At 47.7% G+C, this 24,287-nt stretch overlaps 1 protein-coding gene across 3 annotated transcripts in view; it reads right to left on the reverse strand.

Moving 5' to 3' along the window:
- LOC8038100 (telomere-associated protein RIF1) overlaps window positions 1-24,287 on the reverse strand; it is a 94,178-nt gene that overhangs the window by 30,182 nt on the left and 39,709 nt on the right. For 2 of the 3 annotated variants that reach the window (XM_029966960.3, XM_029966962.4), the window contains exons 21-26: window positions 22,404-22,609; window positions 21,607-21,703; window positions 21,050-21,274; window positions 9,383-9,462; window positions 6,359-6,443; window positions 2,021-2,299 (exon numbers count right to left, since the gene is read on the reverse strand). In XM_029966960.3, coding sequence (XP_029822820.2) covers window positions 2,021-2,299; window positions 6,359-6,443; window positions 9,383-9,462; window positions 21,050-21,274; window positions 21,607-21,703; window positions 22,404-22,609 — 972 coding nt within the window. The remainder of the gene's footprint in view (window positions 1-2,020; window positions 2,300-6,358; window positions 6,444-9,382; window positions 9,463-21,049; window positions 21,275-21,606; window positions 21,704-22,403; window positions 22,610-24,287) is intronic. The other variant, XM_029966961.3, reaches the window with a different exon arrangement.

The following is a 24,287-nucleotide window of genomic DNA, read 5'->3' on the forward strand; positions in this document are numbered from 1 at the left end:
GCGGGTATGCAGTGCCAATTTCGTTGGGGGAATGCCCTCCAAAGAAGTTTTGTCCCCATCGTACGCGTCGGTGATATTTCCGGACAAGTATGGCACGAAATCTGTACTTCATGGAGAAAGATTCGAACAGTAAAAAAAAAGTGACAAATATTAATCTAAAAAACAAACAAACAATGAAACTCGGAATCACTGGAGAATCGACGTTTGAGTATGGAAGTTTATGTGGTGTGCTTTCTTTCTTGATCAGCCTTCTTTTGGATGTGGAAACGCTGACACCCCGAGTTCTGTAGACAACAATTTTTTTTCTCGGCTTTAAAGCCACCTATCGCAAAGTGATTCGAACTGGAAGTACCGGCCACTGGTCCTTTCCTACCTGTAAAGTCTGCACCTCCCATGATGAGTGGTATTATCTTGACAGCCTTTGACGGTTAAAACCAGTTCCCATCTAGTTACGCCGCCCAAACTAAATTTCCACCTGGTTTCGCTATGCCAACTCTTTTTGGTTTAACAAGTGTTGTGTCAAGTTACGGTCATGTCAAAGTACCTGTGCGCCGAAAATCAGCACCTCGCACAACAAGTTATTACACAACAGCTGACCGCAAAAGCCCTTGACGGCCAAACCGTGTGTTGGCCGACAACTTTGTTTTCTCGGCTTTGGAACCACCTTTCATAAAGTTGTTTCAATTGGAAGTACAGTCTACTAGTCCCTTTTTACCTGTAAAGTCTCCACCTCCCACGACCAGTGGTATTCTCTTGACAGCCCTTTCATGGTCAAAACCGGTTCCCATTGAGTTACGCCGCCCAAACCAAATTCCCGCTTGGTTTCCCTATGCCACCTCTTTTTGGTATAATAAGTGCTGTCTCGTGTTACTGTCAAGTTCAAGCACCTGTGTACCTAAATCTGCACTTTGCACAGCCCGCTATAACACAACATTTTGGGTCCAATATTGGATATTCCGTACAGCTTTATTTCTTTATTCGTTAGAAACATAACTTTCACACCTGCTGTCTTAATGAAACTTGGCACACTTCGTGCACAAACTTAGTGAACATCTCACTTGCCTCCAAATATCATCGTTCCAGCAGTCCAACGTTTACAGCGACGAGCCAGATAAATTTCCCACTCAGAGCAATTATAGTGGCGCCTGTCTTGCTTTTCGGAAAATTGCTCCAACTTTTTTTTCAGCGGCAACTAGAGATATTACCCCTAATAACGACTCAAACTCAATATATAAGAAGTGAAGAACAGCTACCTTCTGCCCCAGCACTCATGCAACGTCACCTTCAACGTATCGGCTCAAAAAGCAAAAGTTTCGTGCGTGCGCGCTTCCGCCGCCGCAGCTTGGCATGCGAAAAGGCGCCGCAGGCTGCTGAACGCGCCTCACTGTCGAACGCCAGCTCCTCCGCTAGCGGCGCTGCGCGCGTTTTTCAAAGCGCCCCCTATAGTTCCCGCACGGAGCGTATAGGTCGACCTGTTTTTCAAAAATCGCCTCATCAAAACTGGGGGGTCGACCAATACGCGAATCCCGGTATTATATTTTTCAACTTTTTTTTTTTTTCGGGGGTCCCGAAGTTAGGGGGTCAACCTATACGACGTATCGACCAATATGCGAGTAAATACGGTACTCATCCATATCTGGTTTCACCCACTAGCGATAGTCTTTGTGCTCCAGCCAAGAAGGCTGGAACTTAAACTTTGAACCCAGCATATAGTCTTTCTATCTTGATTGAAAGTGTCTCACACTTACCAACACGATCCTCAACACAAAGCAAAAATGGCGACAGCATGGGACACCTTGGATTGGATTGGCTTTATCCTTTAGATCAAACAACATGCCATGTTGCCAGACAATGCGGCCCCATTTACGCATTTGTTGGAGGATTTTCAAGGAATACAAGGATCGTTTTAACTTTCAAGGATATTTAAGCACCCTAAAAAGGCTTTTAACAAAATCCCGGGTATTCAAGAATTTCAAGGAGCTGTATGAACCCTGAAATTAGCAAACGAAAGGATACTCACCTCGCATTTTTGCTTGAGCTGCGAACTGGATTCAAACTCTTCTGACTCGGACACCACCACCTCCGCAGCAACCTCGACCGGCTGCTGCGAGTTGCAGTCCACCTCTTGCAGAGGCGGCGTTCTACGCCCGCCGCTGTTGTGCTCCATCTCCCGGGCCCTTGTGCCCGCTTCTCCTTCGCACGCATTCTCCACGTCTCGCATGTCGTCCTCCGAGTCGAGGATGATGACCGGAGCACGCGCTTCTCCACTTCCCGCTGCTGCAGGGGCCTCTTTGCAACGCTGCCAGAGACAAGGCGTAGGAGACATCAAGCAACCTTCTGGCTGTAAGTTTGTGGAGTGCTTACGTCGAATTTAACACGCTTGTTTCGGCATGTGCAAACTGTGAAATTTTAATTCGACGCGAGCTGTGGTTTGCGCCGAATATCTTTGAATAGAATATTGAATAGTTTCTACGAGCCTTTCGCTACCGTGCACCGTGCTTAAACGAAAATTCAGCTGGACTTGTGAAGGGTGCTTCCAAGCTTCCACTTGTTCACTTTGAGGCTCGGTTATTATTAATATAATTACATTTATGAACTGTGGCATGTAAACAACAGATTTGTTAAAGCTAGCCTAATTAGGGGGATTTATAAATCTGCTCGCCGTATTCACACATTCTTTCAATTTCAAATTTCACAAAAAACACTATGAACCATTTTACTCTGTGCAGGTGGATGACCAGCGAAGCTGTTTAGCACACGACACAGAATTTTGAACAAAGGTGCAAACACATTTATTGTCTTGGTCGGGAGAGTGGAAGGAAAGGAAACTAGGCACGGAAGCGGTTGGACCGACGACAAAGAGAGGGCGGTGTGAGCGTAGACATGGCCAACTCGGGTCGCACAGCGGCAAATCTTTGAGAAACCTTTATTATCTACCTGAGCCTACTGATCTTGAAAATGCTGCCTATTGATAACTAATCTACTGAAAATGCATATCCAAGTGATGAGGCATATAAGCTTTTGCATAGAATGAAGTGATTTTGCATTAAATTCGGGACCGGAGTTCTTGTTGACGCACATAAAAAATCCACGGAACCCAGCCATAAACAGCTTTGCTGTAAAACAACACCAGTGATGTGATTGGCCAGAGTTGTTTCGGAACACCTTTTGAAGCAACCGAAAGTCAGTTTGGGAGGAACAAAAAAGGCTCTTGTATCGTAAGCACACATTTTATTTATAATTTCTGTGTTAATATTTTAAAGTGTTTGTCTACTTTGCCTTCTTGCCTCTGTGCAACCTTTTAATGGCATCAACAGCACGACACGTTTGATTCCCTAGCTAGCAGTTTAACTGCGCGTAGAAGCACAAGGTATGGTAACAAAGTGCTGATTGAAGGGCAGTACAAACTGCTGTGCATGGTTATTTTAGGTACATAATCAAACATAAACCAAGTAGTAAATTCCACCGAAATAATGGTACAATATAATAATTCGGAGCATCCAAGTTAATGTTTTCTTTAAGTTTTAAGCTGTAATAGGACTGAAGTTCTTAATTTAGATAGAAAACCAAGCTATTGTCTTGCCAAGCTTGCTTAGGTTTTTCCCATGCTTGCATTCACTGCTTTAGCTAATTTAGTTTTAACTTACTGTATACTGTACCATTGAGCGGTGGAACCTACATAAAGGTAATAATGAAGTGCGAGTTGTCGTAAAAAATAAACTTACACAGCAGCCCATAAAAGATTTTTTCGCAAGAGTCAAGTTTAGCATGCGGGTGCGCTGCAGCGAGACAATATATGCAAAATTGCGATGCCCACTACAGCGGAACCTCGATTATGCGTCCCCGGTTTACGTGAAACACCAAATTTTACGACGAATATGCCAGGTCCCAACGAACTCCCCATAAATATAACGTATTAAAAGTTTGGTTTATACAACACGCGATTCTACGTGTCCCGCGTCTTCAGCGGGAAATGCGCAACGAATTCGATGGCTCTGTGAGGAGAGGGGCAGTGGCGTGGCAACGCAAAAAGAGTTCTGTGCGCCTGCGCGCTGTTTCAGAGGATCCAAAAACACGCCGCCGGCAACTTAAGACAGCCACAGCACCAGGAGGGAGCAGGAGACAGCGCCTTCCCTTCTCCTCCCCAGGTTGTGAAATGCCTCGGCATTGTGTTGCGTCCTTGCTCCACTCATCCCATCATCCTCTCATGTTTACCCTAGCTCTCCTCTGCATGCCACTTTCTCCAACTCGTTGCTTCTCCCAGGATTGAGCCAGCTTCCGCTGGTTCCCGCCGTTCTTGCTTTCAGAAAGCGTGAAAAGCGACAAGGATCCCATCGTCGTAATTGTGCACACCGGCAAACAATGTCTCGCAAATGGACACCATTGACGACGGGAGAGCAGGTTATTAGCTTAAACATGATTTAAAAACCTCCACTTGTCCTTTTTGCATGGGGCCGATCACTGTATCCATAATTATAGTTTTTTGGGATGATACGACTCGCAGATCATATGACAATTTCGTGCCGTCCTGCAAATGTCATATAATCAGGGTTCCACTGCATACGATTGCTGCTTCACGGCAGTACAGGACTGCATGGTGATAAGCACACTTAGCGATGCTGGCCATTCACTTCCGAGTACTGTCAACGTCTGATGCAGAGATCAAATTGAATATGATGTTACCCAAGGCGATAACCGAAAGTTTTGGAAATTTACAGAAGTCTACCATAACGATCCAGCAATTTAGCGGGGCCTGATTTATTATATATTCGGTAGTAATAAAGCGAAAATATGTTTTGGCTCAATGTTGGCATAAATTTCTCACATTTTGGCAAAGTGCAGCAGGATGCAGCAGGGTAAGTGCTTTCGCACAGGTTAACGGAAAAGGCGCAGCAATCACATCACCGCAACAATGAACGAATGTTCATTTGTTGCGGTGAACGAATGTGAATGAACTCAGGTTGAGAAGTCATTGCTGCTTAACACATACCCTCGCATAATTGTGGCGGGCTGACCCTGTTGAGTGTGCTTATCACCAAGTACCCATGCAATCTGGGGAAGCGATAACTATGGTGCCAGTGAGCTCTGCGGCTATTGCTTTCTTGCAGTGCACAGGCGCCCAATGAGAAGTACACACCACGGGGCTATTTCTCGGCAACCAACACCTCGAAGCGAGTAACTCGGAGCAAATATAGAAGAGCCCATTATACGAAACGGCTATTAAAAAATTCAAATTTATGCACCACCCTAACATTGCTTGAACTCAAGCTTCACGACAGAGGCTCCCGCTCGATGGAAAACCGCTGCACTCATTGCACATCTAGTGCGGTTTGCAGTCGTCACTGCATGACTGACGAAAATCATTCATAGTAAATACAAAAAAACAAAATTGATGTATCTTAATCCTAGGGGGACATGAGACACAAAATAGGCAGTGCGCTTGGAGCTGCACGGGGCTGTTCACGACTTCCGCACCTGTTAAAGTGCATGTGAAATAAATAGTTGCGCGAGAGTTGCTCTCAGTGCCATCTACCGGCCTTCAAAAGCATTGTCGATACTTACACTTTCCCGGATTATGCATCTATCGTGGACGCCTGAAGAATGTATCAAAGAGGTCCTACCCTATTTCCTGAATTCAACACCCTCATTTTACTTACAGCCACTAAATGAGTTACGCTTCAGGGTAACGATGCTTTGGCCATCCTGGTGCTCAAAATCCAAAACTTCGCCTCAAAATCGCAGCAAATGGGAACAATTAAAAAAAAAAATTGCTCAGCCTTTTCACTCTCGTGAAGAAGGAAGACCAGCGGAGTTGTACTCGATACACTGTGTGCTTCTTCTTCGTCGTTGTCTGTTTTTCGCGCTGTTTCTTACGATCGATTCCCATCAACGTGCCCAACTATCTATTCTTCTATTATAGCTGGAAAGGTTGCCACCATCTACGAGCGCACCAGAAACTAAACTGGTTGTGTGCTTGCTGCCGTCGCTTATAGATGGCAGTAGCTGTCCAGGTAGGTTTGTGTCGACATAGACGGACACAATCCTGGGGAACCTAGCCCTTAACAGCTCCACTGTAAAATCCCAGACAGAGGAAGATGATGTCACCTCCACTTCCCAACACTGTTCTCAAGGTCCAGAAAGTCACATTTTCAAACTGCAACCGTCGTCCATTGCGCCCGCTCAGCACCGAGCACCGCAATGGCGGCACCCACGAGACACCCAAGACACAAAGTGCCGACAGTCTGAGCGTAGCTTACTCGATGGCTCCGGTCTTACTGGTAGCGGACAACTGACGGCACCTCGCACAAAACCGACACGACTTTGTGACTTAAGTTCCATTTAAAGTGTGCTACGCTACCTCATTCAGTGCAGGTGTGCATATGATGAAGTCCTGAGAGTCCAAGCCACTTTGGGACAGGTTGTTGTACATGGCGGGTAACGACCTGGAAGGAAACGCCCAAGCTTTGTGAGAGACAAAAAGCCGCTGATTGGGCCGCAAAACAGAGCCTATGCATCACCTGCAGACGCACACAAAAAATAGAAAGGCACTTGCATTACTATGTATCGATCGAACCGTCATACATCACGTACTTGCATGACAAACACGTCATTTTTTTCCGAAAAATTGACACAGATTTAGGGGGTGCGTTCATTGCGCGGGGTAAAATTTTGTGCATTTACACATATTGTATGTGATCTTACGTGCCCATCTGATGGGGGCCATTGCCGTGGCCCGTCTCCAATGACGGAGACAAACCCACGGCTGGACGCACCGCAGTGACTGTGCTCAACGAATTGAAAACCTTGTTATGGTGCTTTCAGCATTCTCTTTAAAAAAAAGCGCCTTACAAAGCTTACTTGGCACGGAGAGCGCCGCGAGTGTTCCTAGGCTTAACCACTTTCCTGACCTCGCCGCCTGAAAGCGGACCGCAAACGACAGCGCGTTTGTTGACATAGATGCATTCTACGATCTTCGAAGGCTGGGAAATTCCTTGAACCCAGCTTTGCTGGCTGTGCATGCCACTTGGCAACGCTGTTGATCACTTCCACAGCTTCCCAACTCGAGCCATAATCCACACGTGTGCTGCCATGCTTGGCTTGACCTGGCTGCTTGGCGGCTTAAATCTACTTGGTGGCTGAATGGGTCGGCACAGCTCAAGACTTGCAGAGACAAAATTTAAAAATGCATGAGAAAAAAAAGAAGGCTTGAGGTACACCTAAGCACTCCTTATGAGTTGGGAATGCAAAAGCATGAATGTTGTTTTTTTTGCTCCCTTAGTTCGTGTGCGGCGTACTGGCGTGGTCGGCCGCATTTTGCAACTGCCGAGCTTGCGGCTGTAGGCCGAGTGTGCATTCTCGTGAAGTGGACGCGCCGCGCTGACATCGGCTGTGCAGCCGCTCCGGAGCCTGCCCGAGCGGGCTCCGGGGGGCCCCGCAGCCAGCCGCCTCCTTTTACAGGCGCATTGCAGCGAGGGTCTGCAGCCATGGGGTGGCACCGCTTCTTGAAACTAACGCGCGCCTGCCAATGGGAGCCTCGTTCCTTGAAACTATGACGCGCGCCAGCCAATGGGAGCCTATTGATCAGATTTCGGCTTCACTTTGGTCCTTTTGGAGAGCTGAATCTAGCTACCGTTTTCCGCGGCTTTTTGGACGGCTTCAAAGCTGAGAGTCTTCAGATCGCGGCTTCACTTCACTCTATTGGAGAAGGGTAGTTTAGCTGCTGTTTGGCGCGGCTTCAAAGCTGACAACGTCGGCTTGCTCCATGGGACAGTTAATGCTTTTGCATAAAAAATATTGATGACTGTTGTGGGGGTGCGTACATTATGAGAGTACCGTAAAGTTCCGAGAGAACGCCTGCCCCTCAGAAATTGCCCATATCGTTTTTCTGGCTAAATATCTGTAACATAAAAATTCCGAAACATCGCCCACCCCCCGACTCCAGTCGGACATCACGCGATGCCCAACAGGAATCACACCAACCGCGCAATTTGCTGTACCGACACGTCTGACAAGCGAGTTCACAGCGGGTTGCCGCGTTTTTGTCTGCGATCTGTGCGCGCGATATCGGCTTCCGTAACATGCGAGTTGTTCCCGCGTGTATGTTGCACTGTGAAATTCGAATGTGCTGCGTCCGCAATCTGTGCTTTCTATTCCCGGAACATAGTTAGTAGCGGATTCCCGTATTTTTGTCCACGATCTGCGTGTGCAATCTCGATTCCACGCGAGTTGGTCCCGCGAGTATATTGCATCGTGAAATATGATTCTGCTGCGCTCACGATCTGCGGTATTTGTTCCCGCAACATACAAGTTAGTAGCAGATTCCTGCGTTTCTGTGCGCATGATCAGTTCCCGTGACAGGCAAGTTTGTAGCGGGTTCCCGTGCTTATTGCACCATAAAACTTGAATCTGCTGCGTCCGCGATATTCGTTCGCATCAAATGCGAGTTCTCGGCGAGGGGTCCTTCGCACTGTGAAAGGCGAATCTGCTGTGTCCGCAACCTGTGCTATCCTTTTCCGTGACACGGGAGTTTGTAGTGAATTCCCGCGTTTTTGTCGCATCATGAAACGCAGATTTGTGGTGTCCGCGATCTGTGGTATCAAATCCCGCTTCACATGGTTTGTAGCCGTGCCAGGATGTTTATCATTAATTTTTGATAAAGTTTTGCTGTGGCACCCCTAAAGATAGCCCACACCATGTTTTTCACCATTTATCTCTTCATTTTGGGTAGGCATTCTTTTGAAACTTTAGGGTAAATATGGTATGCAGAATGGTGATATACAAGAAACAGTGGGTTTTCATTCCTTTTTTAACTGGCATGCCGAATAATTGTGTGACATCTAGCGACATTGTGGTGTGACATCACACCATGTGGCACAGCGTCACGTGACACTGTAACACCTTGCAACGTGGTGAGATTACCTAATGTCCTGTTACACGACTTGACACCCAAGATTCCTAGATTCAATAAAGTCGTTAACACTGTGATGTCACATGCTGACTAAGATGTTAACTTGGATTACAAACATGCAATCCAAGTTGGCTTTCCTTACGAATGCAGTTCTGAATTACAACACAGGCTTGGGTAAATTCGGCCCCCACACTATTAGGTCAAGGACAGTCTGGCTCCAGAATAACTGAATTGCCAGAACAGTGATACCCTTCTACACCGGTCTGACCTCTGGCAAATTACAGCTGTATCAAATATATTCAGTGATTGCTCGCAAGAGTAATTTTCACACTTGTTTTTTCACTCCAGTCGCTCACTTCAAAAAGTACTGTTGCTAGAAAGGAAAGGATAAATGGCACCACAAATTCAAATTCTTGCCACTGCACATGCACTAAAAACATTTCCCGGTCCCTACTCAGAGTGGAGGTGCATTACCTTCTCTCCCGAAATACTTCGCGCTGGTGTTCTGTCAGTGCAGTGGATTTCTTGACAGGAGATGCAATCTGCACAAATTCCTGCAACAAAGAAGAACAAGGTTTCAGATCGGAGCAGAAACACCGAAAGCTCATCCAAAGACTCAATAAAAAGGCAGATGTTGCAAACAAATTAATTGACTAATTTCTAAGAAAGTTCAGACCTTTTGCAAAAACAAAAAAATTGCCGGAATTTGCTGGGAGAGGGCTCGCAGGCCTGTCTGCAAGCGGAGACGAAGGCATGTAAATTGGAATGAATTACTCTGGCGATGCAATTAGAGAGCGAAAGATAAATATTACATCTGGACAAAATCACCTGATTAGCATCAATAAACCCAATTAAAAAATTCTGAGGACACCTAAGCAGTTCTTATGAGCCGTGAATGCGAAAGCATGAATGTCGTTCTTTTGCTCCTTTCCGCAATGTACTGGCGTGGACGGCCACGTTTCACTACTGCCGAGGTTGCCGAGAGCGCGCTCTCGTCAAGTGCCCGCGAATGGCTATCTAGGAGCCGTTTTGTTCAGCCAATGAGCTTTTGTTTGTAGTTACAGACGCCACGAGCTCCGCTCCATGAGATAGCTGATGCTTTCACATGAAAAAAATATAGTCGAGAGCAACACATTTCACCTCAGTTCTAGCAACCAGCAGACATAAATTGCCGGACCTGCCATGAGCACACAAGGCAAGGAACACAGCACACTATAAACAACACCAATTCCGAAGTTTCACCGAGGTCGTCGACTTCAAATGCATTTAAAAATTCACTCAATGTAACTCCAGGGTAAATCCAGGGTTAAAGAGACACTGACAGGGTATTTACGCTCGCCAAGGTTTTTATTTGTACATGACAGATAAGAGCCCACCTACCCAAAACACAATTTGTGGCAAAAAATTCTTGTAGTGTTTGCTACACTGGCCGAGGTTGAGCAGTTTCGCATGGCTCCCAAAGAGCTGTGCTGCGCAAGCACGAGGAGCAGTGACATGACACGGCACACAGCTGGTGCGCCGGAGACACCGCCGCTACGCATTCCGCCGCACGCGCCTCGCCGGTCTGCGCATGCGCGAGGAGCAGTGACGTCACACGGCGCACAACTGGAGTGCCGGAGCCATTGCCGTGCACTCCGCCGCCAACACGCGCGCCTCGCCGGTCTGCACATTCTAGAGGAGAGACGTCATAGCCGCAGCAGACGCACTGGCGCTGCCGCGTGCCCAGCTGTCCGCCACCGTTGCGCAGTAGCCAAGTCTGTTGCTGCACTGGAGCCGCTTGATAGCCCCTCTCATTTTGTGCACATAAGCTCATGCTACATATATCCTGGCATAGCCGAGCTAAGCCACCGCAATTTTTTTACAGCGGAGCTGTTAAGGGCTAGGTTCCCCAGAATCGTGTCCGGTATCAAACGCCTGTCGACACAAACCTACCTGGACAGCTACCGCCATCTATAAGCGACGGCAGCAAGCACACAGCCAGTCTGGTTGCCGCCGTCGCTCGTAGATGGCGGCAACCTTTCCAGCTATCATAGAAGAATGGATAGTTGGGCGCGTTGGTGGGAATTCATCGTAGGAAACAGCGCGAAAAACGGACAACCACAATGAAGAAGCGCTCGTCACGTGTTTTTCTTCGTCCTCGTCTGTTTTGCATACTGTTTCCTACGCTCTTATCAGTTTCGGTTTGGACTTAGGGTGGGTCGGCCGCGCGCCCTTTCGGGAAAAGAAGACTGGCTGCAGAAGGAGCGGCGATGTACGCAGCAGCGCAAATGGGGGTCCGTAACCGCCGCAAAGTTGCTGTTGCCTCGAATTTCACTGCGTCGAGCGCTTCAGACTCCCGTGCCGAAGAGGAGCACACTGCTCACCTGGAAAGCCTCCGCCGAGAACAGAACCAGCGATGTAAAGGGCACCGGCGGGCCAATGCCACGGACGATGATCGTGCCACGTAGGCCAAGTGCAAGCGCGAGGCCCGGCGACGACCGCACTCCACACCGGCTGAACAGTTCCCGGGCGCGACAGCGAGGTTTCGGAGGGAGTTTGTGGATTACCCATTTGGCGTCACATGTGCCGTGTGCGACCGACTCTAGTGCGCCGGAGACGTATCCACAATCAGCGGCGTGTTGGACCGTCGGTGGTGATCGGACGAGAAGAAGCGGTAAACGGGCGTGTGCCCATTGTGGCAATGCATCGAGTACAGCTCCGCTGGTCTTCCTTCTTCACGAGAGTGGAAAGGCTAAAGGTTGTTTTTTTTTCCTCCCGAAAACCGTTAATCAGGAAGTGGCCGGTTTGAGTCACGCTCACTGTCTCCCTTGTGGTCACTGGTCACAGGCTGTCCAGACACAACCACCAAATATATTTAAAATAGTGGGTCATCAAAAACACACGCTCAATATACATGTATATACAGTCGAACCCGGACGTATTGAATTCAAAGGGGATCGTAAAGTAGCTGATATATCAATAATTTGATATACAAAAATATGTTAACTTAAGCTCCAGTTGAAATTTCCGCGCTTCTCTGCTAATACCGAAGGCCGCGACAAACGGGACCTTACCAAATGGAGCCACTAAGAGTCGCTAAATACCCTAGAGCTTAGCTGGTAAAGATCACAAACACCGCCGCGTTTACGCCACAATGTTTGCGATCGTTTACGCGCACGCGACCTTCGCACATCACCAACGGCAAAACACAAATTAAAAAAAAAAAATGAAAGAACGGAAAAAGCAAGTCGTATTAAAAAAAAAAAAAAACACTCGATCCATAGAATAAAGTTAAAACAAAAAAGGAACCTCACTAAATTCAAGCAACAAAAAAAAAAAAAAAAGAAAGGAAAAAAAAAAGAGAAAAAAAACGCGCAAAGCAAAAACGGCGAAAGAAAAAGGTAAACGAAGATAACGCGTTCAAAGTACGATTGCTCAATCGTTGTCGACACACTCGACTTAAAAAACTTTTTTTTTTTTTTTTTTTTTTTTTTTTTTTTTGCGTATTTTATTTTGGCTCCCTGCCCTCCCTACGCGCGCGAGTGCCCTTCCGTTCGCTTTTGCCATCCTCCACTTTTTTTTTTTTTTTTTCCGTTGCTCTCTTTTTTTTGACAACTGCTTTTTTTTGTTGAGTATCCCCGTGATCCCCGTGCGCGTATGCTGGCTTGGCGGTCTGCCAGCCCGGCAACGCGAGCTTGTGCTCCGCGGGCGGCGCAATCTGACCTGGGGAGAAGCGAAGGGCCGCCGTGCTTAGTTCGCTATATCGAGTGTCCCCGCCATGGGAGCCCATGGGAGTTCGATACAAAAAGACAACGCTCCTATACTATTACATGTGATTTTCAAGGGGATGTTTGGACTGTTCGATATAAGCAATAATTCGAAATACCCGGGTGTGATATAACCGGGCTCGACTGTATATAAGAAAAAAAAATGACTAAATTTTTTTGGCTTTGTCAGTGATGTGATTGGCCTAAGCCATTTTGGAGCACCTTTTGGAGCAGCCAGAACAGTATTCTGGAGCAGCAAATGTGGCCTTGGGAGCAGCCAAGACAGTGTTTTGGAGCAGAAAAAGTGACTTTCGGAGCATATATTCTTAGAAAAATAAATATTTGTTTTAAGTGCTGGACAAACGAACGGCACTTTGTGTTGTGTTGTGATGTGACGTGTTGGGGCGAAACTCGCTGCTTGTGATTTTGCTGCTGAGACATCTCACAAGTATACAGTGCTGTAGGCGCTGCCAAGCAATTCCGAAAAAAAAAAAAAAAGACTTGCTATTGTTTTATTGGATCCCGACGTGGCAGATTTCTATAAAAAGTAAGCAAACGTAAAAAAAATGGATTGCAAGCGTCCCGGCTGGTGCCTCCCATGCAAATATGTTCACATGCACGTGAGGGAAACTTCGGCAGGCTTGCACTTACAGGTGCTTCGTCGTGCGAGCGGAGACAACGGCTGTTCGACCGAAACCATGCCACTCCGCTACGTCGCCAACTGGTCCCAAAATAGTATGCAAAATGTAACTGTCCAGCATATGACAATAAACAGTCTAGCGGCGCATGCTTGCCAGGCCAGCAGGCAAGGTACAGGCTAAACACACAGAAAAAAAGAACCTGAGCGTATCGATGCAAGACATTGCCAATCAGAGTCAAAATGTTTTTGGAGCGCTTTGTGCAACGACTGATTTCGAGACAAAAAAGCGCGGTGTGCGGGTTTAGCGTGCAGACATTGCCTTCTTTGCTTTAGCTTACTTCTCTTTACCTACTTTCTTTCGCGGCATATTTTTCACATACCGGGGTCCCTCTCGGAAGAAAGCCCACCGAGAAAAACCTCGTTAATCAGAACTTCGCCAAGCAGTCATTGAGTTAAAGAAAGATTTTTATAGCAGCGTATGATTTAAACAAGCGCAGGAATGTCGATGCGCTTCAGTGCCGTAATCACGTCGCTGCATATCTGCAGTGACGTGGGGACGGCAACACACGGCATCGCGCGACCACGGCGATTATAATCGCGCGAGCGCTTCAGCTTACAAAGTAACTCTCGCCGCGCAAAAATGTGGTTTTGTTTCACAGCATGACGGCATGTCTGGCACCCGGCACACTAACGTCGGAGCGTCCGCACACGCCCACGTCTATCGCTGAAAAAAAAAAAAAAAAAAGAAAAGGAAAAAAGACGCTAGATGAGATTCCCGAGACGACGGGAGCGCGAAACGCAAAACGGCGGGAGAAATCATGCAAGACCGAATGGACGATTGATGCAGGGTACCGTATTTGCACGATTCTAACGCACACTTTTTTTCCGAAAAAATTGTCCTCTAAATTGCATGCGTGTTACAATCGAAACCGAAAAAAAAAAAAAAAGTGGAAAAACAAGCTTGGCGTCAGATGGCTACCCGCATTGTTATGGACACTGGATCGCTGGGCTTTCACTGGATTGTGTAAGCTCTAAATCCAATCCAATCCATACGTCGTCACATGTTTTCTTCCTTCGCTTGCTTCGCCATTTTGCTTTTGTCGTTGTCGAACTTCAAAATGGAGAAGCAGAAGCGGTTTCACTACGAGGCTTCGTTCAAACGAAAAGTGATTCTGCTTGCCGAAAAAGAGGGAAATGGAGCGGCGTCCCGTGTCTTGGGGGTCCCCGAGACGTGTGTTCGCGAGTGGCGGAAACAGAGAAACCGTATTTTTGCGTGCAAGTCCACCAGGAAAAATTTTAATGGCCCTCAACGAGGACGTTTCCCCGAACTGGAGAGCGCGCTTTCTGACTTCGTCATGGAACTGCGCACAAATCAGCTGCCCGTATCTTCCGATATCATCAAGGCGAAAACCCTTCAACTGGCTCTGAGCTTCAGGATCCCGCAGACCAGCTTCAAAGCCAGCCGGAGCTGGATCATGAAGTTTATGAAGCGGAAGGGATTTTCCATGAGGCGAAGAACCAGCAGAAGCTCCCGGAGGCTTACGAGGAGAAGCTGGTGGCATTCCAGCGGTTTGTGATTATAGACCCATCAGAGAAAAAAGCGCCACCTGTCGTATGCAACAGCAACTAGTGGCAGCCGCCATGCTGCAGGATAGTGCGCGCCGCTGCATACGCTGCGTTGGCCGTAGACGCTAGTCAATTCCCGCCCACGAGGCCAACGTACTGCTGCGTACCCCTCTGTAAGCAGAGTGGGTATCTGGACAAGTCTGGCAATAAGGTACGTATTCGGAAATGTACTCGTTATCGGTTGACGGCGGCGTAGCCGCGCAAACGTTTCCCTGCTGAAGTGCAAAAACGGAACACGAACCGTTTTCACGCTACGCTTCTTTGGGTGTTTGAGTCAGGTGTTTTTAATCTCACTTTGTTGCGTTTGGAGGTAGAGTTTTCAAGTTTCAACTAGCTTGAAGAAATCAAGGCGTCAAATACAAATATAATGTTGCTCGTGGTATCGCTTGTGGACGTGACAGCTTCGCGAGCACCTAGCTTCAGGTATGCACGAGCTCGCGGTGCTTCAAACTTGCGCGTGCAAATTATATGTTAGGTACGCATGAAGCCATACGACCTGACGCTTTAAGCTGCCTGTAGCGCAGACATCTGTGCAGCGCGTGCTTTATGCAAAGCAACATGCACGCGCTTGCAACTTCTGCTTCACTGCCAAATTTGCTGCTCTACATTTCCCAACTCTAAAATCCCCCTCAAGAAAAAGGGTCTCGACGTATCAAGTAGGAACTTGTGTCGAATACGTTCTCTACTGGTTAACTTGCGCATTGAAATGTTAGGTCTTAATTCCAAGCAAAAAAAAACGCGATTTGACGAGCGACGAGTCAAGCGACGGCACAAGCGACGAAAGTCGGCTACGAGCAACGAAAATGTTTCACTGTCGCTTGTCGCGTCGCTTGGTTTGGGATTTCTAGAGAACGATGCTCATCGCCTTGGTCGCTCGCTCGTCGCTTTTATGCGGTGTGCTTCATCGCGCGACTGTCCGAGCGACAGCGAAGCGGGACCCCTGCGCCTGTTTTGTCGCACATCCGGAGAGTACTGGCGACTTCTAACTACAGCCCGTAAATTATAACCGGTTCCTATCATTTTTTGATGACATGTTTGATGTCGTAACTACAAAGATCTTAATAATTACCTTTCTCTTGCGTAGTTGGCCTTTATAGATGCGGCGACCACGAACCCCTCAGCGAGAAAGTTGTAACTTCTGTCGAATTGTCGTTCCGAGTCCGATCGGCTCTTGAAGAAGCGATATACCTCATCATCTTTAACGGCTGGGAGCTGGGAAAGGTCGTTCACCCAACCCGTGATCGGGAAAACGCTACCTGCAGCCATACAGAGGCGAAGGAATCGACGAAACAAGAACGCTACAGTCAAAACAACCATGCCGGCCGCAACAGGGTCCTTCCCAATGGCGCCGGCCGCCCAATGTTGTTGGACTCGTTCAGCGGATTTTCGCTGTTGCCAGATTTTTTGAAAGGGGTCTATGCTCCGTCGCAGAAACAACTACATCGCAGGGCAAATGGGCAATGCAGACCAAACGCCCATGTTTTTTGACACGCCGTCAAATTACACGGTGGAGACGAAAGGCACTACGCAAGTGAGGATACTGACCTCCGGCAACGAGAAAAACAGGGTAACAGCGATGCTCTGTTGCACGGCCGACGGACACAAGCTGAACCCATATTTGATTTTCAAAAGGAAGACTTTGCCGGCAAACGTGGCATTCCCCGCGAATGTGATCGTCCGAGTGCACCCAAAGGGTGGATGGACACGGGCCTGATGGTCGATTGGATTGACTCCGTCTGGAGGAAGAGGCCAAGAGCTGACCTAGCCGTGCGGTCCATGCTAGTGTTTGACTCTTTCAGGTGTCACATCACCCAGCGTGTGAAGTACAAGCTCGCGGCGTGCCGCACCGATCTCGTCATTCCAGGCAGAATGACATCTCAACTCCAGCCACTGGATGTGTGCCTCAACAAGCCAATAAAGGATCGCGTCCGGGCTGCCTACAACGAGTGGCTCATCGACGGCGAGCACGCTCTGACGCCAGCAGGACGTCTCAAAAGAGCGGCACTCAACAACCTCGCCAAGTGGGTGCTCGACGCGTTGAAGGCACTTCCCCAGGCAATGGTCGCCCACTCGTTCAAGAAGTGCGGCATCTCCAATGCCTTGGACAAAACCGAAGACGACTGCCTGTGGTCCATGGAAAGTGACAAGGACCTCTCGTCGGACTCTGACGACGACTAGTCTGTCAATTTGTATTCTTTTTTGTGCTGTATAAATACTTCTTATCAGGTATGTGTTGCTCAACCTTGACTTTTTCTTACTTGCAAGTTAGAATCGGCATCAAGTTATTTTTCGAATATCCGGGAGTCAAAGAGACGTGCGCGTTAGAATCGGGGGCGCGTTAGAATCGTGCAAATACGGTACTTTGTGTCGAGTGGCGTCTTGTGCCACCTAGCTCGTGCATGCTCAATTACCGTTCTCAGTTTAGTTTCGTTTTTGAAAGGCGACCAAAATTGGTCCTGTGGCGCAGGCTTGGCGCAGATTACCCATAATTCGGCAAAATGTAGCAGGATGTAGCAGGGTTAGCCCCTTGGCGCAGTTTGGCGCAATTGGCGCAGCAATCACATCACTGCTTTGTAGTGCGAAATTCTCAACATGGCGTCGTATTGCAGGAGCTGCGGGCTGGACGGCTGGACAAAGCGGACTAAGCGATGGCAGTGGACAACAGGCGGGACACCTCTACTTCAGAACTGTCGTTCACAGTACCGGCAAGTCTGTCTAGCTTTGAAAAAGAAACTTTTTTACCGATCAAAACAATTAGAGGACTTCTTCTGTACGACACGCACAACCGCCAAACTGATTGACATGAAGACGTTGCCGAGTTCTCGACCCTTCTCCTGGATGAAAACATCCCTCGTCTTACAAATATGAATTGGTAAGAGCTTGAAACATGAGCAAACGTCAAGCACTAAATGCCTACTTGGTGACAAATATGCATGCCTAGGATTCCTTTACTAGGCGCAAATGTGGCCAATGCATGGTGCTGCCAGACTTTGAGCCTGGGGAGTGCTTTGGAGTTGGCAGCAAACTTTCTGATCTACAGTTGACTGGCTGCATTACTGCGAACAAGGAGTTCACCCTCATATGCTGGACCATTACAATGTTAAAACTGTCACCTGCCTCAAAAACAAAAAAAAATCTGGTGTAGTTACTGATTTCTGGCAACTCTCTCCTCCTCTACCTTTCTCCCTCCTCTCTAGTCGGCATGTCACGCCACTACACCGTGCTCATGTTTCGGTTTCGAGCGGTTACGTTTTTTGGCTTTGTTAAACATATACAAAAATCTAGCAAAAATATTGACCGGGTAGTCTTCTGACACCTCAATAAATCACCTGGCAAAAATATAAATAAATTTTTGGTGGTTCTCAGTGCCCCTTTAAAGGGTAACTGCAAAGAAAAAGAAAGTGTTTTTTTAAACAGCCTAATTGGGACAAGCATGTCATAAAACAATTTTTCAGCGAAAAAAATTTTTTTTTTTTTGTTACAGCGATATTTATTGCGCGGGACTGATTTTAGTTTGCGGCTATTTCGTCCATTTTAAAATGCGCGCCACAAAGTTGGTATTATACGTCACAGAGTGACGTGCTATAGCAACTCTTCTCATTGGTTAAGAGACTGATTGACAGCTTAGATCTTGGTTGTTAAACCTTTGTGATATGTTGTAATTTCCTTTTGAGCGTCATAGTTTTACGTTTAAAGAATAACCCATGTAATTAGAGTTATTTTTCTTTACGAAAAGGTTTACAAGACGGGCACTTCCGTTCGGATTCATGCCATAAAAACAAAAGCTTGGCTGTTCTTTTCATGGCCGCCGAAGTCTCTGCTCCCACTTGTCTCGCCTACCTCAACTAGTCCTTTCGCCTAAGTGATCAGTGTTTCGTGTTGACCTAGGTGCTTCAGTGAGACTACCTGAAGTGAAGTAGTGTGTGTTTAGCAGCTGTGCAGGTGCTACTGATAGGAAGCGAAGCTGGGTTTTGGCTTTCATAGCGCAGTATTTTACTTCTGTTTTCCTCTTTGCTTTCGTAGCATGCTTTTTATTCTTTTTTTCTTGCACATGCAAATGCTGATTTTTTGAAAATGTCAGTTCCTGTAAAGCGGCACTGTTGCTCTGTAAAGTGGTGCCAGATGAGTGATCGCGACAGCAAGCCTTCCAGCAGTCACGTCGCCCCGAAAGATGACAATCTGAATGCTATTTGGCTGGAGGCAATTGGGCGTTTGCGTAGCGACAAACGTGTCCTGGTATGTTCTCGTAATTTCGCTCTGGAGGCCTTCGAGATACGCACCGAACGTCCGCGACTAAGACACATCTGTTACGTAAAAAACCTAGCACGGCCAGGTTATTACGTAACAGGTGTCTGCAGGAGCCTTCGGACGTCCGAATTCTGCGTTAGTCAACAGATTTCTTTTCTCGGCTTCTGAACCATCTTAAGCAAAGTTGTTTGAATTATCGTAAATGTGTACTGTCATCATAAATCTTGGCTTGTGATTGCGCCTTTGTAGATCATCTTATTTGTTTTGCTGGAGAGACGCAAACGACGGGCATAAGAAAATCGATTGCATATTCTGCGTACCTTGCAAAAGAACTTCCCCAGTCACCTTGCGAAAGGCGCGAAACACGGAGTCCGCACCATCCTGACTTCCCAGTCTTTTACCTGCTTTAGAGCAGTTTGTACCTGCTAGTAGGTATGCCTACTGAAAATGAAACAGGGCAGTGCCAGAGAGAAAAGAGACAAAGTCAGGAAAGCTTGCTCGCTCTCCCAATAACTCAACTCTCAAGTGACTGCACCATAATAAATGCACCAACGCCTCTTCCCAAAATAAAGAAAAAGCACTATGTTCGCTATGTAAAAAATTCTATCAGTCCATGCATCTGTCGCTAGGTAGGAAATCTTGCTCAAGTTTATTCACACCGCATGATGAGTGCAACAAACTTGCACAAGATTTTCAGGAAAATATTGGTGGTGACTTATGTTTCCCTGAAATTCTGTATAATCGGTCGTTTGCAGTACCAAATCATCTACTCGAGCGGTGTGCGCCGCTGTGCAAACACGTCGCTGTGCAAACGCAGTTCAACAACACGAAGCATAAAGAAGGCAGATTTAGGACAACAATCCGGAATTCATTGTTCAGTTAAACAAAAATTTTGTTGAAAACACCTGCAGCTTTTTACTCATGGTATGCGTCAGGAATCTTCCACATTTTGAAATGGAACAAAGAAAGATTTGCCTTTAAAGAAGCTTGCCGCGTCTTCCCAGACCACCTGGACCGGATCAGCTGATGACAACGGGACTGAACCCGTTGAACCTCAACCCTACACCGCGTTAGTGTAGGTTTCTACTTCCAAGCCCCGCACAACACACCACAAACGTTTCAGTTCTTTGTCGCATCACCGTGTTGCACTAAACGGAACGAGATCGCCGAGGTCAACGTAGCATTGTCGTGAACGTTGGCTTGTGGTTGCGCACTCATGGACCCTGTGACTCCCTTCGCTTTCAAAGCACACACAACGATTACGAATTATACTTTTCGTCTTCCGGTAACATCACAGGGGCACTTCTCCAATCACGTCTTCGCTACATGTGCTCGCAAACCGCGGAGCTTCTCGCGTCCCGTCAAACCAAAACAATACCAGCGCCACGTTGAACGTGCGTTGTTGCCAGATTTTCTCTGACCAAACAAAAACAACGAAGGCAAACCAGCTCTAGCTTCCAGCATACATCAGCGGCACCTTCCCGCGGTGTATCTTCGACAAGACACACCGGAAGTCGAGACGCTGTGCACGTCGTTCAACTCCACAGCTAAGTCAATCCAAGAGTGAAGGGCGGGGCCATACTTCTCCGTGTGGGTCAAAAGAGTGGGGGTTTGTGGAGAGGTTGTGACTCCAACTAAATTTCGTCCTGTGGCGTAAATATTGCTAGAAAGTTGTTGTTTTTCGTGGAAGATTCGTTTTGTGTCATGTTTGTCCCAATTAGGCTGTCTAAAAAAACACATTTTTTTCTTTGCAGTTACCCTTTAAGGTTTCGTAACTTGGCGGTCAAAAATTTGCAGGCCGACCGAAATCCCCGGACAATTACGGGCATTGCCAGTTTGCAGCAAACGACCTTGAGGCATGCAAAAGAAAGGCAGACTCACCTCGGACCGGTAGTCGTAAAGGCTCCGCCTTTTCGACTTTGCGGTGGCCTGCTTGGCCTGAGGTCGGGAGGAGCCCGGAGAGCGTACCACGGCCAGAGCGGGGGTGGAGCAGTTGGGCTTCTCAAAGGAGGACCTCCCCTTGGGCAGGGGGCTGAACCCAACGAGGACGGCCTTTGTTGGGGTCAAGAGGGGCCTGGCGTCGGGCACGAGCAAAGAGGAGTCCTGCTGCGCCAATGAGCATTGTTAGTCGAGAGCTGCTCTGCAATCTAGACTTTTCCCTCGTTTGTATTAAATGTGCAGCATTTGTAGGGCACAAAACACTGCGACCGCTTTATTACGTGTTCACAAAACACTCGTAACATGCTCTTAAGTGGCCTCCTTACTACAAGTCTGACCCACTCATTGATGCAATCACTGGTATGTGCACCATTGTTTACAAAGCCCATACTGCTTTGTTGTACAAACGCCAAGATTGAAACGGGTTCCTCAAGACCGAAGAGTTTTAGGACCTTTGTTCCTCCCAAGCTTTCCGAAATGTGACAGAAGACTCTGCTGACCTGTGACTGAGAGGACTGGGTGGCCGGACTGGAGGAGGTGAACTCTTCCGGCGAGACGTCCGGCAGGAGGCATGGCCTCACCTTCCGCAAGACCTCTCTGCAAGAAGGAGCCCCAGGGCGGTTTCCCCATCGGTCGACGGCAAAGTCAGAATGATTTTCGCAAATTCGTTTCGTCCTGAGCGGGCCAAGCGACATCCCAGAACCATCTCAGAACCGAGAAGTTTAAAAAACCGCCAGTCCTAAAAAATTTGCTCTGCATTTGCCCCGAGCCACTTCCTGGCTGTAACAATAAACATTTTTTTAGAAATAACACTCGGTTGTGGAACTCCTCGCAGATGCTGCGGCAAACTTTTAGTCGTGGGGAAGTCGGCGTACTAATAAAATGTTTTCGTACGACAGCAGGTTTTCTTTGCTATTACCAGCTCAGCACTTTTATAAAGCATGAAAGGAGCATGTATATGTGTTTTCCGGCGGCCATATTTACAAACAGCTTTCTGTCGCTCCGCATTCGAAGCCATGGGCACCCGAGCACCTGTGCACCGTAGGCCCCCTCAAAGCTGCAGTCGCGCGCTCTTCGCTTTTTCCAAAATGCCACAAAAAGTTGTCCGCAAGTATAGTGATGGCTCGGCAGTTTTACTGTAAACGCATTGTGTTGGTAGAGGTGCGATTTCGACTAAAGAAGCCGGCAACTACCTCAAACTTGCCTGACACTTAACATGACGAGAACGAGCTATTATGAACACGTGTTTTGGGCACCACACGCGACACTAGTGCTCAGACACTCCGAGGCAACTCACTTGAGAGAGTCGGGAATGTCGAGGGGCGAGGAAGGCTGAGCGAAGAGGGCCTTCCAGAGCTGGAGCGCGCGCTCGCGGATGAGCCAGCGTGGGTGCAGCAAGGTGGCCTCCAGGAGCGGGGAGAGCAGAAGGAGTAGCGTGGTGTCTCTCAGTCCCCGGTAGTAGTCCTGGATGCCCGCCACAAGCACATTCCAGAGGTCTTCCAGCTGCCAAGAGTGAACGCAGACGTTCGGTTACGACCAAAGTTACTAGATAGGCTCAGTTGACAAGCTCCGCATTAGCCACGCTTCGGAAAGTCGGCCCCCTCCATCCGTACGAGCAGAGTGGCACTGTTGTTCAGCCCGCTCAGTCCGCAAGGCTGGCCAGGCTTTGGGCAAGCTTCGGATGCTGACGTTACATTGTGAAATCAGGCAGTTGGCAGCACATCAACGGCCCTTGCGCTCTTCTTTTTAAGAAATTGACACTGCAAGTAGATCCTCTTGCGGCCACATGATTGTAAATATGCAAGCTTACGATTTCTTCGATTTTTAGACGGTATAACGGATAGAAACATACATGCCTAGTTTTGGGTCGAGCTTCCAAGTGTGATTTTCTGCTCGTGTAACATTAAAGTAAAACGGGATTTATGTCATAGTTGATGTCTTTATCATATTCGTCTATGAACAGCATCCACAATCAGGAGCTCTCACGCGGTCAGAGCCATACCCAGTTCTCGATAAATGCTCCCACATATTTGTCACAGGAAAACTAACAAAATATGTTTACCTTTTATTTGTTACCACAACAAACCTTCGGCAAGGCTAAAATTATAGATGAATACTGTGCAGCCTTTATTTCTTTTTCAATAAAAACAATTGCGACCAAAATGCAAAATACCAAGGCCGAAAATACATGTAATTGGCGATCACGGATCGGAGCTTTCTTGTTTGCTACTGCCACCTTCTCCGTCATCTCTGACTTTCGATTGCTTACTCTCGCGTAGAACTTCTACAATAGAGGTGCATTCGTGTTACGACAAAGAGGTTAAGTAATTGGGAAGTGAAGTTTTCTGTGGTCTTTCCACCCAAGCCTTTCTATTTTGCATTTTCAGGGGTTCAGTGAGATAGCAAATATTTCCTTTGACTTCAAATACTGAATCGCAGAAGTATTACAAACTTAATAAAACAACATTATCATAAATTTATTTTAAATGCAACTGCAACGGTAAGAAAAAAATTGCGGTGGCTTAGCTCAGCTATGCCAGGATATACATAGCATGAACTTATGCGCGCAAAATGAGAGGCGTTATCAAGCGGCTCCGATGCAGCATCAGACTTGGCTACTGCGCAACGGTGGCACACAGCTGGGCACGCGGCAGCACCAGTGCGTCTGCCGCGGCTATGACGTCACTTCTCTGGAATGCGCAGACCGGCGAGGCGCGCGCGGTGGCGGCAGAGTGCGGGCGGCGACGGCTCCGGCACGCCAGCTGTGTGCCGTGTGACGTCACTGCTCCTCGCGCATGCGCAGACCTCTGCTCAACCTCGGCCAGTGTAGCTCACGCTACAAAAGTAGTTAACATGAAGCGAATTGAAATTAACACTCGCATAAACACAGGGTGACTACCCATCCTGCGACTCGCGGGACTGTCTCGCGTGGATGGCTCATGTCTCCATCCCGTAAGAAATTCACAAACCTTCAAAATGTCCCGAATTTCACACTGTCGTAAAATTCACTCCACAGCTCATGGTGCTGCCGAACAATGGGGCACGGGGTAGCGAGGATGTCGCGGGAAAGCGCGGAGGTTGCTTCTAATTGTGTAAATCGAAATGGTACGCCATTTTCTATTCAAGCATTGTGGGAAGCAATTGTCATTCTTGCAGGAGAACTGACGCGCTGCGCCGTAGT

The sequence above is a fragment of the Ixodes scapularis genome, unplaced genomic scaffold (genome assembly GCF_016920785.2).
Source record: "Ixodes scapularis isolate PalLabHiFi unplaced genomic scaffold, ASM1692078v2 PGA_scaffold5__190_contigs__length_132052651, whole genome shotgun sequence".
Classification (NCBI taxonomy): Eukaryota; Metazoa; Arthropoda; class Arachnida; order Ixodida; family Ixodidae; genus Ixodes; species Ixodes scapularis.